The sequence below is a fragment of the Tenrec ecaudatus genome, chromosome 14 (assembly GCF_050624435.1).
Source record: "Tenrec ecaudatus isolate mTenEca1 chromosome 14, mTenEca1.hap1, whole genome shotgun sequence".
Classification (NCBI taxonomy): Eukaryota; Metazoa; Chordata; class Mammalia; order Afrosoricida; family Tenrecidae; genus Tenrec; species Tenrec ecaudatus.
The window spans coordinates 10,457,197-10,481,383 of record NC_134543.1 but is presented as its reverse complement, the minus strand read 5'-3'; the positions used below and the strand labels follow the sequence as shown (position 1 = coordinate 10,481,383).

Sequence of the window (24,187 nt, the reverse complement as noted above, 5' to 3'; positions counted from 1 at the left end):
AACGAGAGACTCTCAGGCCTCTAGGGTGGGCGCACATGGTATATGGTGCTACTCCTAGCTGTGTGTGTGTGTGTGTGTGTGTGCTTGCTGCGTGTGTCGCCTTCTTTAGCCATCCTGCTGCCGCATGGTGCTCCAGGCTATCAGGGAGGACTTGGTTTTTGTAGGAGTGTATGTGTTACCAGACGGCAGACAAGTATCTGACCGTTACGATCCATATGTCCCTAAAATGTTGGTGGTACTATACTGACATCATGATTTTCTATCTGTAAGTGCCTTCCTCCCGCCACAGGGATCTCTGAATTAACCTTGCTGCACATCCAGAGGAGACCCAGGTGCTCAGAGTCCCCTCAGAATCCCTAGACTCCCTTGCCTCTCTCAGCTTGAGTCAGGGAGGCCCGGAGGACACCTGCCCTGCCTACTCTGCCAGCTGATTGCCTTCTGTTCACCGGGACTCTTGCTCTCAGGTTCTCTCGGTCATTGCAGGGTGCTCCAGACGACCTTCAGCGTCCACGCTCAGAGGGCTGCACGGCCATGCTCATGGTCTGTTCGCAAACGTTTTCTTCCACTTAGCCCTCAAACCCTGACACCGTTTTCCTGTGTTCTCAGAAATTCACGATCCTTCATGAATAAGACCTCTTCTGCGAGGGGGCTTCAGAACATTTGTGTGTGGGGGAAATCCATGATCTGTTCATATTCTGTTCTTCCGTGAACGCTCAACCTCTCTCCTCTCATAGCGCCAGTTACCCTCTTAGCCTCTTGGAAGATTGGCTGTTGCCTGAGGCCATTGCTCTCCCCATAGCCCTTGGCCATTGGACCCAGAGGAGGGAGATGTCTTCCTCATTCCCCATGGCCAGCCCAGACCATTCCTTCATCTTTCTGGTCACCATGTGTCACACACTACTCTTTCTGGCACTGTGTGTCCAGCCCTGACTCTTCCTCATCTGTTGACAAATTTGACACCTGCCTCTTCTTGTCTCCCTGCCCCCCGACCCCCAAATTATTCCTATCTTTATTTCTGCTGATTTCAATGCTAGTGACTATGACTCTCCTGACACTTGGGCTCCTCCGTCCCTTGAATTCATATTTTTTAGTGATTATTTCCCCTTCCACCAACATCATTTCCTCATTCCCATGGGCCTACACTCAGACCTTGTTGTCACCAATCACCGCAGTCTTCGCATGAGCTCAATTTCACATTCTCTATCTCTTTCCGTCTCTCTGGACGCAGCATGTTGATCCCACTGTTTGTCATCTACTTCATGTTTTCTCTTGTTGTTGTTGTTGTTAGGGGTTCTGATTCAGGGCCACTCTATGTACAACAGAAGGACACACTGCCGGTCTTGCACCATCCCCACGATTGTTCTGTGTGGGCCCGTTGTTGCAGCCACTGTGTCAGTCTGTGGAGGGTTTCCCTCTTTTTCGATTCATGTCCCCTACTGTATCATGTAGGATGTCCTTCTCGCTCCTGCTAACATGTCCAAAGTACACGAGACAAAGCCCCATCATGCTTGTCTCTAAGGCGCTGTACTTCTGGCTGTACTTCTTCAGAGACAGATTAGTGTGCTGTCTTGGCAGTCCAGGGTACTTTTCAATACTCTTCACCAGCACCATGATTCCAATGCACCAGTTCTTCTGCGGTCTTCCATGGAGACGGACAGCTTCGGAAAGCCTTCATAGCTGTGAGCTTTATTTTTTTTCCTCCTCATATATTTTTTTCTCTTTAAGGATTTGACCCTTCAGTTTAAAACATACTCTTATCTCCCTCTCTTTTTAAAAAGAAAAATTTTTCCTCCTCATATTTTTTTTCTCTTTAAGGATTTGACCCTTCAGTTTAAAGCATACTCTTATCTCCCTCTCTTTTTAAAAAGAAAAATGCTCTTGATAGCAATCCCCCAACTCTTTAAAAATAGTTTCATTAGCATGTGATTCACATGGCATACAACCCAATAGTCCAGTCCTATTAAGAAGAGTCGGGCACCCATCACCACAGTCCACTCCAGAACATTTTCTTCTTCCCTGTACGCGTTGATGTTTGCTCTGATTTCCACCAAACCTCCCCTGCCATGCCCCTAGGAGATTATTCATCCAGTGACGGTCTCTATAGGTTTCCCTAGCCTGGATTTCACATACAGAACAACACAGAAGACAAAAACAAAAAACACCCCCCCCCCACCAACAACAGCAACAAAACAGGGAAAAACCTTAATAGGAAAGAAAGTAGAAAACACGAAAATCTGGAACAAATTTGATGCGTTTGCCTTGTAGCAGAAATTTCTGGAAAAAAGTTGTCCCTACTCACTTCCTCCAATTGCATGTGGCCCGTCACTCAAGATCGCTCCCGGGAAGGTGCCGTGCCCTCTGTGACACCGGAGGCTCGCTGCTCTGCTGACGCTTTGCGTCTCTGAGAGCTGCGTGGGGCAGTTATGCTCTGTCCTTGAGGGTCACTACGACTCGACTCCACCTGGACTGCACTTGTCACGGTCGCCAAGGACCTCCAAGTTAAACCTGACGGTCGTTGCTGCAGTCTTTTCTTCCAACACAGCTGCGATATTTGACACCATTCATTGGTTCCACTTTCTTGGGCTTCCAGGAAGCACACTTTTGGTTTCCTATTGATTTAGTGGTCCCACCTTCTTGGTCTCTCTTGCTGGTCCCTTCTCATCGCCTGCGGGAGGAAGCGCCCTGCCACCTTGATCTGATTGTTTCTCTTCTGTGTCTGCTCTTTGTCCTCAAGCTCGTCTGGTCTTATGACCTTAACTATTGTCCAAACGCCGTGACCCGTCTCCTCATCACTCGCTGTTGGGTAAGACCGCGTGAGAACCACCAATGCTCAGAAGGAAGCAGCAGCAATCATTCATTTAGTCCAAGAGTCCGTCCATCATCTGGGGACCAGCTGTGCCAGGCTAAACGTGGACTGGGAAGCCAGCCTGCCTCTCATGTTTCCCAACATTCTCCCAGGACCTGTGAAGAATGTGTGTTCTTCTCTTGAGGGTGACAGAGAGGCAAGAGAGCAAGCCTCATGGCACATCCCCGCCCCCAGGTCCCTTATCATGTCACACCTTCAACACCCGCCCCCCCATCTTCAGAATCCACGCGGAACCTAGCACACTTCTGCTGCTACCTGCACCCTGGTCTGAGTCACCAGTCTCGGCCTCTGTGGACTTGCTTCTGCCCTCGGCTCCTTCCCAGCTGTGGACACAGCAAGCAAAGGGGTTCTTTGAAACAAGACATTAACCTCATTCCTCTCCTCAAACTCTTTGGTGCAGTGGCTTTTCTCCCAAGTGAAAGCTTGGCTTCTTCTGAGCCTGAGGGAGCCCCACAGGGGCCTGGCCTCCCGAGTCCCCACTTCCTGTCCAGCTCTCCCTCCACGCGTCTTCTCCTGGGCGTTTCTTGAACACCGCCTGTGTATTTCTCCCTCAGGACCTTTGCAACATCTTTCCCACCACTGTCTCTATCTTCCCCGGTAGCTGCATGGCTCACTCGCTCCCCACTTCCAAAGCTTTGACCAAACATGGAATTCCTAGGGAGAATTGCTCTGCCCCGTGCTTTGCCTTCCCGCCCCCGCCCCACATCTCTGTGTCTCATTTCTTTCTCTAGTTCTCCTCTACAAAGAACTTGTCAGCGAGCATACCATACACAAGAGGGCTTCAGTGGGTGGAAACATCTCATTATCCTTATTTAATGGCATTTCCCCCCCACAAATGTTTGAAGTCTCCTCGTAAGAAGTGCCTACCTTTTGTGTGTCTTCATCACGGTCTGTCTCACCACTATAAGCACTCAGAACCAAGCAGTTTTGCCTGGTTTGTCCACCGACTGTGTCCGAGGCGTCTCCGAGAGTGCTGGCAACCATCTGGCGTGTTAACGAATCAATGGCTTGGCATCTCCGGCACATTAATATATTTAAGAAATGGAATGGAACTATTGAAATGTATAGCTGTATTCGAATATCTGTTGTCTTAAACCTTAGACAACTGTCAGTCCTTGTAAAATGACTGACCACTGAGAGCCAATGGTCTGGCTGGAAGGCTCTTGGTCCACTACTAATTATTAGTAACTTTCTTACAGTCATGACATGCCTTTACAATGAAAACCACATGAAGTGTTCTAATCAACACGTTAGTACTTTAAACCTCTTCAGCCTCCTCCGGAGAATTCTTCAAAGGGCGTTTTAAGCTGTGTCATTCTATACAAGTGGAGCAGTTATGACAGCACATCAGCAATACACGTAGAACTGGAGACAGACCAAGACTAGAGAGCTAAGGATGTAGGTTTTTTACTAGCAATTATTTTTTGTCAGTTAACATTTTAATGTAATTCTTTTTTTTTTCAAAAGATAAGCAAATGATTATTATATTTTATTATGATATCAATTGGGATTAATACATATATCAAACCATTCCATAGTTCAGTCATGTCCAGAAGAAGTGTCCACTTGCGACCACAATCCATTTCCACACATTCTTTTTCTATGCGGGTCCCTTGACGTCATCATCCGTCAACCACCTCTGGTCCTCCTTTGCTAGCAGTTCTGAGTGAGAAAGAACACTCAATCTTTAATTTCTGAATGACTCAACTAGTTTAATGTCAGGAGTTATTCTTTTTGCCTAAGGAAGAGTGTTTTAGAAACTTTTGTTGTATTTCTTTAGCAACCTAGAAATTCTGAATCTGGCAACCCTCTCTGTCGAGAAGACCCCCGAGAATCCCAAACCCACATTCCCAAACCCATGCCCAGGAAATTGGGTCTGCTAAGTCCCCTCTTAGGACTTATTTTGCTTTCATTCCTGATAGAATTAAATTTAATGATCATCCAGTTGTGGAAGAGAACCTGCATACTTAAATCGCAGGCACGTACGGACGTGTGGTGACTTGGGCCGTGGCAAAACCCAACAAGAATCCGCTAAACCAAGCCAGACCACACCACACTCAAACCCAGCAAGACAAACAGACAGTGCGAGAAGGAGGAGGCAGAAACGGCATGAGGACCATTCTAACTGTGGCCCCTTGGTTAAGCCTTACCCAGGACGAAAACAAGACAAAGGGAATTCACCTGGCTGAGGGAGACCATGTTGAGCTTGCCAACGGCAAGGTTGGCAGTTCAAAACCGATGAAGCTTTCTACTCCCATAAAGGTTTACAGTCTCAGAAACTCACAAAGCCAGTTCTACCCTGTCCTGTAGGCTTTCTATGAATCGGCATCGACTCAGTGGCAGTGTGTGTGTGTGCGTGTGAGTGTGCGTGAGTGTGTGTGTATGTGTGTGAGTGTGTGCAATGTGTGTGAGTGTGTGCGAGTGTGTGGGTGAGTGTGTGTCTGTGCGTGTGAGTGTGTGTGTGCATGTGAGTGTGTGTGTGTGTGTGTTCCTGAATTGTAGCACAGTTTAATCATGGAAACTCACAGTCGTAGCTCCAGGTTAGCACGACGCTCCCTATGTGAAATATATCATGCTGCAGAAGTTGGCCAGAAGTCGTAGAAAGAATTTTAGGATATTTGAGATGAGAAACCACTGCGATGTTTTAAAAATTACTAGGTGCCATCATCAGTTATCTGGAATAATGTGAGAGAGCTTATTACCCTTTTTGATGTTAATAACGCAAGATCATATGCAGCAGTTACGCACCTTACATCCACACCTGCCAATAGAAGCAAAGGCTACATCTCCCTTTCTTCCTTTCACATATGCTCCAGAGAGGTCCTTTAAAACATGACTTTCTTGCTTAAGCAATAAAATATGCCCTGAGTCAATAGTAAGCTTTCCAAGTTTGGGCGGCCTGGTGAGTATTCCAGGTAAAGAATGGCACACAGGGTGAAGCCTTAGGCTGCTGGCCACAAGGTCAGCAATTTAACCCCCACCAGCCTTTCCATAAAGGAATAACAAGGCCGTCTCCCAGAAAGGTTAGCCGTCTCAGAAACCCCACGGAGTAGGGCTCTTCTTCTGTACAGCAGAGTCACAATCAACTCAACAGCAGTGAGCTTGGGTTTGGTCTTCCTATTGTGTAGTAAAGATGAAAACAAATATGATTGCCTTAGGGTGGGATAAGTCTGGAAAAGGTTATGAAGGGCAGAGTACTCTGGAATGATACAACAGAGCAACCAGGTGTTCTGCGTGTAGTTTTTTGATAGGAGGGATCCAGGAAGTTTTCTTAGAGGAGAAATTTACTATTTAGGCTAGGATGTAAAAATGGAGGCAGAAATTGCCAAGTACACATGGAGTGGTGGAATGATGTAGGGAATCTTAAGCATCTCTTAAGTATTAGGTGGAAAGACATTCAGTCACGGGCAGGTCCCCCGGCTTGTCCAGGGCTGCGTGCTGTGAGCAAGCTGAGCCTAGCTTTGCATGTGTGCTCTCAATGATCTCTAAGAGGCACACGCGTGTAGAGTATGCTGTGGAAAGCCAGTGTGTATGGAATCCCGTTGAAGTGACTAACAGGGCCAGAAAGTCTCTGAAGATTTGAATGGATGTCTTTGATAAGAAACAAATGATTATGGAAAATGTTCCAAAACTTGCTTTTAACCAGTGTCTTGGGTTTTGAATAAAATTTCTTTGTAGATCTGGCTACTAAAGGACTTTCAACTTTGGAAATGCCCCGCGAATCGTCATCTGCCCCTACGTTAGAAGCAGGGGTGCCAGAAGCAAGCAGCCATTCATCGATATCAAGTAAGCTTTTCCCCGATGATCATTTCACATACACGTTGATTTCAGACCATTATCTACTGCATAGTTTTCAATTTCAGACCTCTTGGATTTTTTTCCATGTGCGTTGGTTTCCTCGGCGACCGTGTTGTGGGCTCTCAGCTTCACACTGGTCATGATCACAAAGCGCTTGATCAGTCGGCATGGTTACTGATTGGTTAAGAATCCCGCTTTGTTCGTGAATGGTCACTGAATTCCATCAGTCAGTAAAATAAAATGAGATATTATTGGCCTGAGCATAATCCATGAGATAGGCCTGGGCAACAAAGCACTGTCGATGGCAGGATTTACATGGGATGCCTTTATGTTCCTTGGAATCAAATGACCCCCGTCCCTGACAAAGCTTTGCTAGGATCATCAGATCAGACTGTAATGTGTTGACTATATCACGGTCCCAAAGTCTTGGTTGACTTCAGCCCTTTTGGATCGCAAACAGAGTGATGGCATGGAGTTTAGCAGCAGGCAGGTAGTGTGAAACCACCTTCTGGTTTCGCGGCCTAGAGATTGTCCGTGGGGCACTTGGGTCCCCTTGACATGAAGATAAGGCCATCATTCTGGTTCCACAGGATCAACGAAGAGACACTAGCGTCGATGGGGACCTTTTCGGTAGAGTTTAAGATACAGGCACAGGCGTCCTCTGCAAGCCCAGGTGACATGTGAGAAGCACATTCTGTGGGCTGCGTTCAATGCAGGCGCTGCTTGAAGAATTGAGTTAATTTTTACGTCGTCATCTTTTGAAATGAGGGTGATCCCAGCAAACTATCCAGATAAAGGTCTTAATCCAAATGCTGGACTGGTAGTAGGGAACATCATCATCCATCCACCCATCCATCCATCCATCCATCCATCCATCCATCCATCCATCCATCCATCCATCCATGCATCCATTCATTCAGCAACCCTTTATTGTGTCTGCTGGGTGCCAGACACTGTGGTTGGCTCCGGAACTCTGGGAATTAAAGGCAAATAAACAAAACTGCCCTTGCTCTCCAAGAATTTGCAGTCCCAGAGGGTACCTGTAGCTACCATTTACTAGATGGTTATCAGGTGCTTGGGCTAAAGGGACACCCACTGGTCAGGCACTCTTGCCTTACTTTATAGATTTGGAAAAAGAGCAGGGAGGGTACATCGCTTGGGAGAGCACACAGGTAAAACCATACAACAACCAAATGATAGACACAAGGATTCCTGCTGGGCCCTTCCTCATGCCGCAGACTGCCTGTTACTGCTGCTGGTGGATGCCATCAAGTCAGCCCCACCTCTCTGCGACCCTGTGTTCACAAGAACAAAACACCGGCCCGTCGGGCACCATTCTCACAATCGCTCCTATGTTTGTCCATCCATCTTGGCCGGGGTCTTCCTCTTTTTGCTGCCCCCCTGCTTCATCAGGCATGAGGTCCTTCTCCGGGGACTGGCCTCTCTGGACGACCTGAATATAGGTCCGGTTCAGAAGTGGCAGAGATTGCTGGCTTTCTAAGATGGTTTCCAAGGGACAGTGTCATGCCTGTTTGTAAGAAAAGGAGATCATTCCGAATTCAATTGTCCTTCTTTATCATCATAACCTAACCCAGCGGGGCTCAACCGGTGGGTCGCGACCCCTTTGGGGGTTGAACGGCCCTTTCACAGGGGTCGCCTAAGACCACATTTCCGATGGTCTAAGGAACCGAGACACTGCTCGTCTATCCGTCTCCAGGCGGGTCCTCCCACATGCAGATACGCCCACCTATGGGGGTCACCACAACATGAGGAACTGTATGAACGGGTCGCGGCATGAGGAAGGTTGAGACCCACTGACATAATCCTTTTGAGACACGGCCCATTTTTAAGTCCACATAAGAAAATCAGGCAGGCGTTGTTTTTTTTTTTTGTCCTCCTCATTTGCCATGAGTCATCTAAAACACGTGAAAAGCATGTGTTCTAGTTAGAATTCCACACAGGAATACAATGAACAACACAGGGGTAGGGTGTGCATCGCTCGCCCCTACCCCCACCTCAGCGTAAATCTGTATGTCACTTTGTTGTTATACCGAAAACTTAACTCCAACCACAAATAGCCTCATGGGTGAAACACCCGACGAAGGCGTACTCTGTATGTTCTGAGTATTACACTATACCGCACCCAACTAAAATGGTATTGTTCTATACCAGCCAGCAAGAAAACGTCTTGAAAGAAGTGCCAGGTCTTGGCACCTGCTGGTGTAGCTGCAGCCACAGCTTCATGGATTTCTATTTTTTTTGGAATGGTCCTTCCGCTGAATTAATATTTTTTCTGAAAAAAATAGCTGTGGACCTAAATACGTATCAAGCAACTCCCTTTTCTCTGGCGGTGTTGTGACTTTTCTCTGCTTCTTGTGAGCACTTCCAACCTCACCACCGGCACTCCCCCTGGGTCCCAGGGTGTTATTCAAGTATTGCACTCACCACGGTGACAACCGCGAGAGAACCAGGAGAGGTCACAATTCCCTCGCGAGATGAGTAATGCCACATGGCGTGTTTTTGAAAATTTCTGTAGAAGTGGATCCGTGCCGTTCAAAGCTAGGCTGTCCAGGAGTCCCTGGTAATATGAAAAAAGGAAGACCACATGCTTTTGACTCACTGCTAGTCCAATGTGTCATACAATACATGTATCAAATGTGTCAAGGTTCCCAAGCCATGATCGAATCTAGCCTTTGGGGCTGTATCTTCAAGCATCTTTGGGCTCTCTCCACCAATGGTTGGAAGAACTCCTCGCCAGCAGTAGCGTCTGAATAACTCTTGAGGGCTGGGCTTTTGGGGGCACAATGCCAGGTGCCAGACTCCCTGAGCAAACATGACTGGCTTTTACTCTCAGAGAATTCAGCTGTCTTTGAAAACAACCAAGAACTGAGGAAATTATTCAATCATCTGAGTTTTCAATCCTGCTTTGATTGAGTTGGGTAGATGTTGTGAGTTTTAAATTGCTTGAAACTTCTCCAAGATTTCTGCCACGAGTTTCACTCGAAGCTTGGCTTTACAAGCAAGTCTTGGAATTGTGAAGTGGCAACAATCAGCAGCCAACTCAAGGACTTTTTACCAACCTCTGAGTGCTTGTTTCAGTGAATTCACCAAGATTCAGGACAAGAGGATTTCTACTCCTTTCTCTGTGGGTCAGTCTGCCAGACTGATTATGTTGTTGTTAAACATGTCGCGATTACTATTTTAATCAAACAGCATACTAATAACATTGCAATAATGTTACAACCGATTTCACATCACACCAAGGAGCAACCCTGGCACGGTGATTGTGAAATCTGTGTATAACATTGGAGGTTTGCCATCAGCCCCTTCTACGGGCATGTAGCCTCAGTTTCTGAATCACCCTTCTAAGAGACGTAAGGTGTCAACTATCCAGATGTTTGAGGTCATGCCGAAAAGGTACACAGAGATGCACTCCCCGTTATACTGGGCTCCCGGGGCTGGTGAGGGCCCTTCCACGCAAGAGGAGAAGAGGAGGCAGGGAGCTTCCTGACACACAGCCTACTGGAGAAGTGTTTATCTAGCTTGGACATGCTTATATCTCAACATTGCACCAGTCGGGTAGTTGTCAGGGCTTAATTGCAGGGTCGAAATGGGACGGCTGTTTTGTAAAACAGAGCCACGCACAAGGAGATGCGTGTGGAATGTTCCTTAATGCTCCGTTGCTCACGAAGCTCAAGCCGATCTGGAAAACAGAATTGGCTTGGGAGTCGAAGTGTTTTTGTCTTTGGACCACCTCAATCGCGGGTTGGTTCCAACTAACATAATTTTATAATTTCATTTGCTTTGATTATGCTCTCTTAAAATTGGGGTTGATATGTGTTGATCTCCTAAAACACACACACACACACACACACACTCACACACACACACACACATACACACACACACACACACACACACACACACACACACCCCTCTTATGGGATATACTGGAGACTGAAACTCTGTATGGGAAGCCTCCCAAGCTTCATGGGAGAAAGTTTAGCTGCACCATCAAAGTAACACCATCTATCGCAGATGTTGTGTTTTGCAACAAGGCTGAGTTTGTAAGTTTAAAAAAAATCGTTTTGTTGTACTTGGGATGCGTATTTGTAGGAGGTAAAGCATTTACAGGCACCGTTCGCTTCTTTATCCAGGACAGCATAGAGCACCCACTTGTCATTTGGATTTGGAGCATGCAATTAACTGAACAACTGCAAGTAGCTAATGAAGGTTCATTTGGGATTCTCTGTGGGTGTGTAGAGCCTTTGTATGCTGTGGAACGATAATCCCCCCGAGTAATCATCTCCTAATTTCCTCCATATAGCTCAGTATAGGCAGATGAAAAGGGGATCCCTGGGACCTCTGACAATGAGCCAATTAATGAAGCGACAGCTGGAACAGCAGTCTAGCACCCCCCTTAACGTCAGCAACGGGGACACTGGTGGGTCACGCTTTTTCTTCTTGTTTTGCCTCTCAGCTTAGCTAATGCCACTGCCTCTCTGTTCGCCCTGCTCCTTCATTAGGGGACAAACTTTCTGGGTTTCAGTTGTTGGAAAGATAAGTTAATAAATCTATCTGCATGCATCTCCCGTGTGTAGAGCCATAAGCTCTTCCATTCAGTCTGGTCCATGTCTTTTTTGTTTGTTTCCAGCCCCCCCCCCCCAAACCCAGATTCCAGATCTTTGGTTCTTCATTTGGGAATGAAATGACAGCAATGCGTAGAGGGGAGAGTGGAAGGTTAATTTTGTGCTGGGAGTTTTAAAAACCACACCAGATGATCAGTATTCCCCTACTGAGGTCATGTTTTATGGTAGTGCTTTGCCAGTGATCGACTACCTGAAAATAGAGACTCATCCTAATGACAGTGACGTCAGCTAAGTGACAGCTCCACCTGCCCGTAGGTTTGGGAACTCTGAGTTGTGTGTTTCAGGCAGTAGGGCCAGTAACACCCTCATGCTCACATACTCATCTGATGAAGCCGCATGTCACCGTCATGGTGAAGTAGGAACCGATGGCCAAGGCATCTCTGCTCTACCCGGTCCCTCTGCATGTTCTGCACCCTGTGCCCATCCTCTGTACACGCGCTACTTACTTCCTCAAGCCCCGAGTCCCCCACAACCCTTCCCTTTGAAGCTCCTGCCGTTCCTTTTTCTGTTGAAATTAAATGGGTCGGTTGAGAGAGAGAAATCAGAGATGCAGAACCCTTTTGCAATATACATGCTCTTTGAAAGTGTACAGCTGGTTACGATGGTGTCTTCTCCGGGCCAACACTTAAGTGGGGCTATTTGAGATTGTGCCTAGTACTGTGGGCCTCTACTTACATGGCGGCATCGCGGGCTTCACTCTGGGCTGCCAGCTGACAGGTCAGCAGTGGAACCCAGCAGCAGCTCCGAAGGAGTAAAACGAGGCTGTCTGCTTTTGTGACAAGGTACAGCCTCGGACACTCAGCGGAGGCAGCTCTACTGTGCCCGACGGGGTCACGATGAGTCAGGATCAACTCAATGGCAGTGGGCCTGTTTTTCAGATTTGAAATGACTTTCCTATCCTTCTTTATGATCAGGAATTCTAATTTTCACCAAAGCAAAAGCTCGGCATACTGGCACTTCTCCCCCCACCCGTCCCCCAACCCCAGCCATACTATTTATTTTGATTTCCTCTTATTTTGCCATTTGAAAAAGTCTCGCTAACTCACTCCCGCAGAGTGAACCCTAAATATTACGTCTCATTCGAGCTCTGCTGAGGTTAGCAGACTCTTTTTGAGGCTTCTAACTCTAACTCTAACTTGCTCTTTTGCGGGTTCTAACAGTTGAAGGGCTGGATGCCTTTCTTTGCTTTCTGGATTAAGGGCGGCTACTGTTACTACCAGTGCCCAAGTCAGCCCCGGCCCGCAGTGCCCAGGTTCGACAGCACAGGGCACCACCCAGACCCGCGGCACCCTCATCTTCAGTGAAAGATGAGCACCCTACCCTGTAAAGAGTAACAGTCTCGCATGCACACAGGGGCACTTCTACCCTGTCCTACGGGGTAGCTGCGAGTTCTAAGCCACTCGATGGCAGTGCGTTTTGTTTTGTGTTTTTTGAGGCCGTTGCTACCGACTTCCTCTTTTTCATGGATCTACTTTACCAAGCAAAGGGTGGTTGTGAGTCCAAAAGTGGCCAGATGCCAAAGAGGTAAGGGTGGAAAGGAGGAAGATGCTGGAAAACCACCTTCAAGGCTTGGTTGATTGATTTGATTGGGATTGAGTCGTTTCCCCCCACTCTAGTGGACGCGGTCCCCTCTTTCCCTAGATGAAGCTGTATAAGGAACTGAGAATGGGAGGTTTGTCTGGGTCTCTCACTGCCCTGAAGTCCATGCCGACTCACAGGGACCCCACAGGACAGGGTCGAGCTGAACCTCTGGGTTTCTGAAATTGATTCTTTATGGGAGTAGAAAGCTTGGTCTCTCTCCCAAGAAGCAGCGGGTGGTCTCAAATCGCTCACCTTGAGCTTCGCAGCCCAGTGAGGAGCCACTGTGTCACCTGCGTGCCCCTTTGTCTTGGAGCATTGATAACTAAATGCCCGGCTTTGTCTTAAGTTGACCTGGAGACTCTAAAGATGATTTTATCTGCAGTAAGGAAGCAGCTCAGCCTAAAGTCATCATTTGAGAGTCTGACTATGACCACTACCTAGCTAGAGTGGCTCGGTAAGATTATACAAAGGAAATTCCATCTCAATTTCCAATCCGAATTTCTATGTAAACTTTCTCCGTGAGGTCAAATCGCCCATTTAATGAATTTTTTTTTCTTTTCAATTTTCCCACCAACTTCAACTTTGCTCATGTCGCTCTGGCTTCCCATTCAACACTTGCCATCCACCTGCTGTCTGAATTTCTTCCAGTTGAGTTTTTTCCATCCTCCGACGTGGCTCATCTAGTCCTGCTCGAGCTTCAGCTGCGTAGTCTCGTTTTTATTAGCTGGACGAAGGATCTCCCGATCCTGTGACCAGGGAGAGTCAATGAGTGTGCTAGGGCCATGTTAGTGGCATGTCAATTGTGCAGCACACACATTGACCATTGACTCACTGGTCTTCGATAGCGTTAACCTGGTCTGTGGACCCGCTGCAAGGCAGTCTGACACCCGGGTCATAGCTGACTCCCTCAGCATGCACTTGGTGCACTCACAAAAAAAAAAAGTCCCCTGTTCTCCATTCGGGCACATCTGGTGACTTGCTTCCTTGCCTCATCTTTCATAGCAACAGGTGTTCCTGGAGCACACGTCTCCATGTCTGCCCCGCCCCTTGTCCTGGTCCCTCTTTCTCCATCAAACGCCTGTCATTTCCTTGCTACCAGTTCTGCATGTGTTCTAGATAATCTTTCTGGCCATTGCCTATGTGATCACAGATGTATTTATCCATTTGCTTAAAACATTTCCTTTGTATGTGTGATCTTGGTCTTTCATTTTATATCAAAAGATACAGGGTTTGAATTTTTTGTGAGAAGGACCTTCTGTCTCTCTTGGATGGTTTTTGGTACTCACCTGCTTTTGATTACATTTCATAGACCTGAATGGCAGGTGTGTGGTGAAACTCCCAAGCCACCCCCACACCCTGAAAATCCAGGATGTATCCTTTAAATGCCAATACTGAAGAATGATGACAATGAGCAAACAAACGGCCCCAAGAAATGTTTCAGTTACATCCTCTGTGCTGTGAATTGTGCAGAAGCGACCACACTGAAGACTGAATGCTCTCTTTGTCCACAGAACAGATACAGCCCGGGAAACGCCAGTGTAATGTGCCAACATGCCTAAATCCTGACCTGGAGGGGCAGCCACTGCGAATGAGAGGTGAGTCATGTTTCTGGGTCTCAGGCGGTCAGAGCTGAGAGCGGGGGTGGGTGTGAGCCCGCTAGCATATTTTCACATAGGTTGCTGTGGAAAAAGGCAGCAGAGCACACTTGTGAAAGTACCTGGCAGGGTGGGAGAGTGTGGCAGGCAAACAGACATCGCGGGCACATGCATCATTTGTGTGAAACTATGGTAGGAGAGGGTGTTCGACCCTGCTCTTCAGCAGCTCCTTTAAGTGGGTCCCACCTCTACTCAGACACCTTCATGGACTGGGAGTGGGTGATAGCCATCGTTGTACACAGCATTCTGAAAGTTCTTCCTCCTAACCTTTGAAGCCATAGGAAACAAGCTCGGTCTCACAGGACTTTTCTAATACAGATTTGAAAATAGCCCACATGTCTTGTTCTTGCAATCTGTCCTTCTCCAGACTAGTCATCCATGGGTTTTTCAGTATTGCTCAAATAGCTGTCATTCTCCCGGTCACTGCCTGTCTACTTCTCTGAGCATGGTCCAGTTGGTATGTGCTCCTTCGAAAATGTTAAGCCCATAGGTGCAAGTATCCTTCCAAGCTTTCTGAAGTTGCTAATTAAAATGTTGGTAGTTTGAACCCTCCCTCACCCCCCAGCACCATTCTGCAGGGGAAAGTCATGGTCATCTGTTTTTTGTAAAGATTCATGATCTTGGAAACCTTATGGGCAGTTCTGCCCTGTTCTACCCTGTAGGGTCACCGTGAGTCAGATGTGTTTCATTGGTTGGGTACAGCTCTTGATGCCACGTTGCTGTGAGGGGAACACAATGGGAACAAATCAAGGCCAACATAAGTCATCAGAATCTCCCACAACAACCCCCCCAAAAAATTGTTCTATGGGCAGTTGAACACGACTTTATTTTTTTCCAATTCAAAATATAACAGAACACATTGTGTAACTAGTTCTAATTCAACCAGACCGACTTGTCTCAACCCTATTTCTAGACCATTGGTTTCCTTGTAGATCCCACCTATACTGTGTCCAACGCAGAAAACAGTGTCTGGTCCTGCACCAGCCTCCCGCTTGTGACGTTTGAGCCCATTGTGCATCTTGTTGAACATCATCTTCTTTTTCACTGACTCTCTACTTTGCCAAGGATGATGTCTTTCTTCGGGGACTGGTCCATCCCATTAACACGCTCAAGGTGCATGAGACGGAAGTCTCACCATCCTCACTTCTACAGAACATTCTGAGCACAATAATCTTCTCATTTCCCCCAGGAATTGTATTAATCTTCAGCATTTGTTAACATTTCTTTAGCCATGGATAGTGGTTTCAGCCTCTACATCAGACGAGGTAAGACCCTCTCATCCACGGGGCAAGGAGAATCTTTTATGAAGGCAAGTCGGGGTGGCTGGACCCCGAGTGATAGACAAAATCTATGGTGCGTGCTTAACCTCATCGAGTGCCTGGGGAATGACAACAAAAATGGAATGAGGTAATGAGAACAAAGATGGACAGTGAGTTTCCTCCAGGACAAATTGGAGAGTCTATTGATGAGGTGGTCGCCTGGCAACAACAGCTGGTCTTTCTTGCCCTTCATGTCTCCCAAAGGCTGTTGTCAGCGTCTCCCACTTTGAAGTTGGGTTCTCAAGGTGACCCCTCTTTACTGAGTTTCTGAGAACCCTCTGTCTCCACTCCCAGTTCCAATGTAGAGAGCACTGTGAGTCCCTCCGGGAGGGGAACCTGCCCTGGTGGTGGCTTTAGGACTGTTGCCAGCCACTGGGCGAGAACCGGACGCCTGCAAAATGGCAGACCCGTTGTGTCTCAGCGGTACCGAAAGGTGTATGGTTTCCTTTTCCTGCTGTCCACTTCAAGAGCTGTGTTCAAAAACCTACTGATTCAGCTACCGTTGCTCAACAGGGGCCAATGCCCTGGAACTTCACCGGTCTGCCTTTATCGACAATGCTGCATTATACGTTCCGTGTAATGGAAAAAGCAACCTCACAACACCATTGTTAAGAATATCTCTTTCTTGACAAATACGGGGTGTTGACTTAGTATGCGTTGCAAAGACGGATACAATCTGATTTAGGTACTGATTGGTTTGAAAACACACAGGTGACCTAGCTTCTCTCACTTTTCCGGACTTTGGTTTGATGACGGTATATGAATAACTGACCATCTACTGCAAGCCTTGACTCCAAGGTTTTGAAAATGCTCCTAGCCGGATGGCATACCTAACACCGTGCGCAGGATGAGCTTAGTGTTTAACTTTGAGTGCAGGCATTTTTTTGGTCATCTAGTAGATGTAGTCTGAAGATGCTCTCCCAATGCGGAGTGTTAGAGCGAGCCTTTCGGGGTTCTGGTCCCCTGAAGCAGTTTCATGTAGCTCATCTTGCTCTTCATCCTCACTCATGTCTTCTTTGATCTTGGCCAGCTCTTGTTAGTCCCTGATGTTAATCAATGTGTACTTACGTTTACAAAGCCTCTTTCTGAAACGATCGAAATATCTTTTAATGCTCCCAGGACGAGTGGTACTTACGAAAGAATACTGTCAGAGACAGCTGATCAGCCCAGTAGCAGCGTTTGAACGGCCATTTGAGAGCTGAGCACATCACAGAACAACAGTCTCGCGTGACTTCTTTTGTAACTTGAGGTCACCAGGTCCAGTGCTTCTCATAAATGCATCTCGTAGCTTTTCATACAAGGGAGTGTGCCACATGGAAGCATCCCGGCTCCCTAAGACATCAAGACCTTGTTTCTTTGTGTCCTCATGATCCCTACGTGACTGGGCTTCAAAAGTCTTTTTTTACATCCTTTGGAAACCATTTCTCTGAGTAGTCATCCTTTCCCCATTTTAGTAAAGAACATGCCACGTTGTTGTTTGTACACTCTCAGCAACGAATCGCCAGTCCTGTTTTTTTTTATATAGTAAACATTTTCATTGTCAATCAGGTGGGGGTTTAAATTTCAGATCAGCCACTTCGTATTCAACAGTTTAAACTACGAATACAACCCCCGGCAGTTAACCTTGCATCTGCTCCCTGTTTTCTCTCCTCGGTCTTGCGGGCTACTGATTTCCATTTCACTGACCGGAAGGCCCATCAACAGGCCACTGCTTATCTCCTCTCCGCCCCCTTGGTAATCTCCACATTCTGTCCCTTTGGTCTGGTCTGTTTATCATGCTTTTGTCTTTTCCCCTCTGACCACAGTGGCCTCATATAATATTTGCCCTTTTGTGATCAAGTACCGGTTCCTTGACGGACAGGCTCTTTCATGGCTGTTCAGAGTTACATCCTTCTTTTGCTTTTGAAGAACACAGAGTGGCCGTCCTTCCGTGGTAGGACATGTGCCATTACAGAGAGTCACTCGTGATTCTTCTCCAACACCTCCTTTCCACGGCGCTCAGAGAATCTGCCCCGCGCTGGTGGCTTTCTTCAATGGAGAATGGCCTCCAGACCCTTCTCATTTCCTCATTGCTACAGCGTGTTGATTTCCGATTCAGATTTCTCCTGATTCAGATGTTTCTGAAGGCATCCAAACGGCAAAGTTCCATGCAGGATGAAATCAGTCGCTAAAGTGGAGTGAGTCACTAGATGGTTCCTTCAAAGCACTTCCTATTTCATTCATGAATGCTTCAATTGGAAAGGAAAAAAGAAGAAGCCTTACCCCCACCCCAACCACCCAAGGGCTTATGATATTATTTCTCCAAGAAAAAAACTGCACTGATATTTCATAGCGCAACCTCTTCTTGATTAGGTGCACGGAGTTCTGGGACCTTTCCTTCTCGAATTAGTTATCTTTTAGAAGGAGCAATCAAAGGGTGTAATTCATGAATTGATTACCACCCCCCCCCCGCCCACATGTTCCATCTTTGTCCTAGTACCTTGTTCACACACCGGAACCTTCTGATTGCCCCCCCCCCAAATGTTTCATCGTTGTCCTAGTACCTGTTCGCACACTGGAACTTTCTGATTTCTCTCAAAGTCAAGAAGTAAAAGGGGTGCTGGAGGTAGGCCTGTTAAAATCAGATGCACACAGAAACAAATCAGCCAGCACCTTTCTTGAACTTAGCTTATTATTGAGGGTTTTTTTTTTTACCATGTAATTGGGATGGCAAGCTCATACCCCTCTGCATGTGGCCTTGGGAGGTTTAGGAGAGGAGAACTGGGCCTCTCCTGTCCCCGTGGAAACAGACCTCTATTCACCAGTTGTCTCTTTGCTGCTTACCCAGGAGCCACTAAGTCCAGCCTGCTGTCAGCACCCAGCATAGTCAGTATGTTTGTCCCGGCGCCTGAGGAGTTCACCGACGAGCAGCCCACAGTGATGACTGACAAGTAAGCTGACGTCATGATTTCCTCCACCACCTGTGCCGAGTTAGGCTTGGACGTGGAATTAGACTTGGGTCGCAGGTCCTAAGGAAGCACCAGAGAAGGCAGGCTTCGATTTCAAGTCTTCATTTGTCCTTCAGATGGGGGTAGCCCTAAGTGCCCAAGGTTTTAGAAACGCAATATTGTTTCAGCAACTTCTACGTCCACCTAGGAATTTTCCTTTTTTAATTTGGGCAAGTGCAAAAAAAAAAAACCCACTTATCGATGGTCTCTAAACACAATTTCATGCGAATAAAATCCATCCAAATATTAGGGCGGGGATAAGTATGAGACTTGATTCTTATGCCACCCTACCAGTAGAAGTCCTTCTCTAAATCTCAGACCAGTTTTGTCACCCTTGAGCTTGTTAATTTTTACTACCCCCCCAGATTTCTTATAGGCCAAAGTCCAAATGCCTTAGCTTATTATAAAAGGCCCCTGAGTTTGGAAGGCATATCAGTCCTCACTAGAAACTCTTTCCCCCAGCCCCATCACTGTTTCCAGACCATGTCCGATCTGTTCCCACCTCTCTGATTTTATACATGCCCTCTCTGTGCTTTCCCTGCCTGGAGAACTCCTATTCATGCTTCAAGACCCACCCACCTTAAGGCAGAGTTTAAGTGGTAGAATTACGAATGCCATTCTCCGAGTTTTTATAGCACTCGGTACATTCCTCTCTGCTGGAATGCCTCCGATTATATCCAAAGCATTATTTGTTTATACACTTATGTTCTGTAATAACTTGTGATAGCCTTGGGGAATGGGACCCTTTCTTCTGCATTTGAAGCCCTTAGCTTTTGATACATGGCCTAACACATAGATAGATGGGTGTCCCGTGAGTATGAGAAACAGGAGAGTGGTAGGATTTTACGTTTGGAAGGATCCCCCTGTACCAAGAAGCCTTCCTGTATAGATGGCCAGTTGACAAATTGTGTAGGTTTCTGATAAGAGGACAGGAGGACAAGGTTGATGTGAGTGCCCGTGGTGATTGCCCACAGTTAAAGGTCATTAATGAATACATCTTCCTATGTTCAGTGTCCATCTGCTGCAGCTGCTTGGAACGTCCACACAAGCAGCACTTAGGAGCCTGGGAAGGACCCTTCTTGGTCCTTCTGTGGTATAATTTCCCGTGTTGTGTCCCCCCTCAGGCCCCAGTCCTTCCTAGTCGACTTCCTGGTTGCCCTGGTACACACTTGTTTTTCTTCTTTGTGTTTATCAGTCCTTATTTTTTAAAACATTTATTGGGAGAGAGAGTTCATCTATAGGTGTATACTTGTTTTCTGTCTATATCTCGGAGGGTCTCCGATGGAAGATCCTGGTAGCAACCGTAGCTTGGGTTTCCTTGCGATGGCCAAGAGACGCTCCCTGCCTTCGAGATAGCTGCCCCTCTGTGGGGGGAAAGAGCTCTGGCTTTGGTTGGAGGTCCTTGGGTGGTTCCATTTGTGTTCTTCTACTAACCTAGAGGTTGGTGGTTTGAACTCACCCAGAAAGGTTGGGAAGACAGGCTGGTGGTTGGCTTCCATAAAGATCACAGCCACGATGGGACAGTTCTGCTCTCTCACCCAGGGAGCTGCTGTGAGTCGGAACTGACTTGGCGGCAGGGGGCTCACTGGCAGTGGTGGTTTGGCTTGGATGGAGTTAAATGGAAACTGCAGTCAAACTCACTGCTCTGAGCTGATTCCCACTCTTAGTGATCCAATCCGGAGCAGAACGATGTCGTCACGTTTCCAAGACTGAAGCCTGTTCCTGGTGCAGGGAGCTTTCTCTGTCTCTACCGAGTGGCTGATGCTTTTAGTGGCACCGTCTCTGGGACTAGCAGCCCGCCAAGCGCTGTGGCCCGACTGGACCACGGGGCTCCTAGTAGGACACTGCCAATCAGAAACCAGAGTCCTTATGAGCGGGTGGCATGATTTGTGCCTTACTGATGAAAGTCACTAGGTAGGAGGAGTTTGCCCAGTGGATCGAAGGAAAAGGTCGAGATGCGATGGCTAGTCAGACTCCCTGGGCCTTCTAGAGTACTCTGGACGCCACGACCCCGCCTCTCAAACGGGACATTTTTAAATCTGAAAGACTTCCGTGTGTGCCCCGGCATTTTTCTGCTCTTTTCAAAACATTTGGACGAATGCAAAAAAACAAAGCCCAGTGCCTGATTACTCCCAATAATCATTTCACACGCACAGAGCCCTGGACCACAAGCCTCAAACTGTTAGGTCAATTGTCCCTGATTGTCAGAGGGAGTAATGCATCCTGAGCGGGCCAGCTGCTTGTCGGAAGAGCGTTTTCCGTAATCAAAGGAGCCTTCATGCCGCTTCTTTGTCTAGACTGCTGGTGGCACTGGCGGCTCCTCTTTATTCTTAGAAAGCGACGAGCGACCTCCCTCCTTTTGAGAACTCTTCCAAGAGTCACCAGAAACGGCTGTGGGCAGTGTGCTGTGCCTTGACACCGTTGGCTGGCTTTTATGGAAAGCACCCCCCTCCCCCTGTGTTTCATGTGCAGGTGCCACGACTGTGGGGCCATCCTGGAAGAATACGATGAAGAAACGCTTGGGCTGGCCATTGTGGTTCTGTCCACCTTCACTCACCTAAGCCCGGACTTGGCGGCCCCGCTGTTGCTGGACATCATGCAGTCTGTGGGAAGGTGACTACCTGGCTTCCTCGTTTGCTTCGGAGAAAGGAGCCATCTAGATTTTGGGATCAAACTTGCCATCTTAGAAGGGAACCACCAGTCACCTTTTTCCATGCTTGAGATTTGTAGGACACACTAGATTAAAAAAACAAAAACACAGAAAACGGAATGGGTTAATCATTTGGTTGGAATCCCCAGCAGGTCCTGTCCAGGACAGAGTGAAGCTAGAGAAAGTTGTTCTAAGAAACCTGCTGTTGTTATTTTTTTTTCCAGTTGGGACATGAGCTAGCCAGACAATGGAGAAGTGCTTAGAACAGCGCCTGGTTAATAGTAAGCCTTTATACACATCGGCTCTTCCCACTCTTAGCCCCTGACGATTCTTCTAATCTCGAGGATGCCTCCTGAGCTGTTAAAACTACAGCCATTGCCATGGGCAGGGATAACTGGACCAAGAGCAGGCTGCCCAGCTCTGACCTAGATCCAAGGATGATGAACACGTGTGAGGACCACGTGTGAGGAAGGGACCTTCGGCCCTACAGAGTGACAAGTACATTTTGCTGCTCTGAGGACATTCGTGTTAAGGCAATTCCATGTAGTTGATCACTAATTAGAATTGGATATGTCTCATGGACATGAAAACGAGTTTAAATTCTGTAACAAACCGTGGTCCAGGCATTTGAAGAGGACTGAATTCAGTCCCACGTGAACTGAGTCCACTAAGCATTTCGCTGATGCTGGTGGAGCAGTTGTGTGAAAGCACTTGGTGGCCCAGCTGTGGACAGCACAGTTTAGTATGGGATCATGAAGTAGCCTATGAGACAGGGCATGGCTAAGGGCTGAAATCAGGGTCAGGGGTATGGAAGCTCAGGATGGAAAGGGCCTGCAGGGAGGAGGTGAGACGAGGCCGCTGCATATACCTGGTACTTGAAGGAAAGACGGAGAGGGAATCTTGCAAGCCAAACCAACCACTAAAGTGGAACCTTTCCCTCCCCCCTTAATGAAGAAATGCTAATTACTTACGAAAGACAAACAGACAAGCATTTAAAACGAGCCCCTGTCCCCCAAACACATGCCTCTGTTATCTCCCTCTTCCCCCCCCCCCCTGTTGTAATCTGCTTTATCCCTAGAAGATGTCAAGGCCAATCTAGCCAGCCCACATCCGATTCTTAGAAACAGCCAGTGTGCAAAGTCAGTGACTCATGTAGGGAAGAGAGAAATCATTTCATCCAAGTCCGTGACTAATATGTGAGAGAAGATGACTCATTTCATTTAAGCCCTTGATTTTTTTTTACCTCATTTTAAGAATTATAGAACACATGCTGGATCAGCTGTCGACTTGTGGAGCTGAGGGTTTTTGTGGCTTTTGGCTTTTTAAAAAAAACAAATGCCAGTTTACAGGTTCAACCATTTTCGTTTTCAAACAGAAAGCATTATTGTTTTGCTTCGTCATAATTTCCTAAAACTAAGCCGATCTCTGCGACAATAGATGTGCAGAAGGCTTAGTTTCAGTTTGTGTTAACATAGCAAGAGTACACCTTGTCTGAACCTGGTCAACTGCTAAGCTGGAAACACATGACGTTTGAAGAAAGAGAAAAACAGAACAAACTCCCTACCATCAGTTGATGTCCACTCACAGCGACCCTTTAGGACAGGGTAGAACTGCCCCTGTGAGTTTCCAAGACTAATTCTTTACGGGAGTCGAAAACCTCACTTTTCTCCCGAGGAGCTGGTGGTGGTTTCGAACTGCTCACCTTGAGGGTCACAGCCCAGCGTTTAAGAAGCAAGAGAAAAACAGTAACTGGGTTCTAGTTTGAATTTTTAAATCTATTAAAATCTTGGAAACTGCTCAATGGCAGTGAGTTTGGGTCGACTCACAAGGGGGCAGGGAACACCTTGGCGGGAATTCCTAGGCACCCAAGTCTGATCATCAGAGCTTTCCAGGCATGGAGCCTGCCTGCCCCCGCCCCCAAGGCCCGCCTTCCCTGGGTGCCTTAAGGAAGAACTGCACCACACAGAGCAGATGAGTTAAAGTGGCTCATGAAGACACCCTTTATTCACGTGAGTCTCCCATGATGGCAGGTCCCACCCCTGACTGTGTTCTACGGGTACATGAGCTCCACACCACCCTTCTGTTGACTGCCTACGTCTCCCAGGGGAGTTCATATTCTACTCTCTACGTAAACCAACTTGATAGCAACACTTAGGACAGAGTACATTTCCTCCATAGGGTTTCCAAGACGGAGCCCTGGTGGTGTAGTGGTTACTCATTGGGCTGCTCACCACAAGGTCAGCGGTTCGAAACTACCAGTCACTCCATGGTAGAAAAATGAGGCCCCAATAAAGTTATTTGAATTTAAAAAGACAGTCTTGGAAACCCACAGGGAAGTTCTGTTCTGTTCTATGGGGTCACCGTGAGTCAGAATCAACTCAATGGCAATGAGGGTTTTTGCTTTTTTGTTTAAAATCTTTATGAAGGCAGAATGACTCATCTTTCACCGAGCAGCTGGTGGGTTTGAATTGCTGAACTTTCAGTTGGCAGCTCACCCACTGGGCCGCCAGGCACCTTGGCCTTGACTTAAATCCCTCTTGAAATGGACCCCTAGATTTCCTTAGAAATAAGATGATATTTGTTTACCCCTTAAGACTTTCTTAAGGATTGAAAGAATGAGTGAAGCCAAGAACTCAGTTGGAGAGGAATAAATTTAAAAGACTGAAACACCAACAACGAACT

General features: G+C 47.2%; 1 protein-coding gene across 3 annotated transcripts in view; it reads left to right on the top strand.

The window, feature by feature from the left end:
* Positions 1–24,187, top strand: part of UNC79 (unc-79 subunit of NALCN channel complex) — a 234,320-nt gene that overhangs the window by 144,542 nt on the left and 65,591 nt on the right. For all 3 annotated transcript variants that reach the window (XM_075531033.1, XM_075531032.1, XM_075531034.1), the window contains 5 exons: positions 6,545–6,652; positions 10,992–11,108; positions 14,406–14,489; positions 18,696–18,798; positions 21,328–21,468. In XM_075531033.1, coding sequence (XP_075387148.1) covers positions 6,545–6,652; positions 10,992–11,108; positions 14,406–14,489; positions 18,696–18,798; positions 21,328–21,468 — 553 coding nt within the window. The remainder of the gene's footprint in view (positions 1–6,544; positions 6,653–10,991; positions 11,109–14,405; positions 14,490–18,695; positions 18,799–21,327; positions 21,469–24,187) is intronic.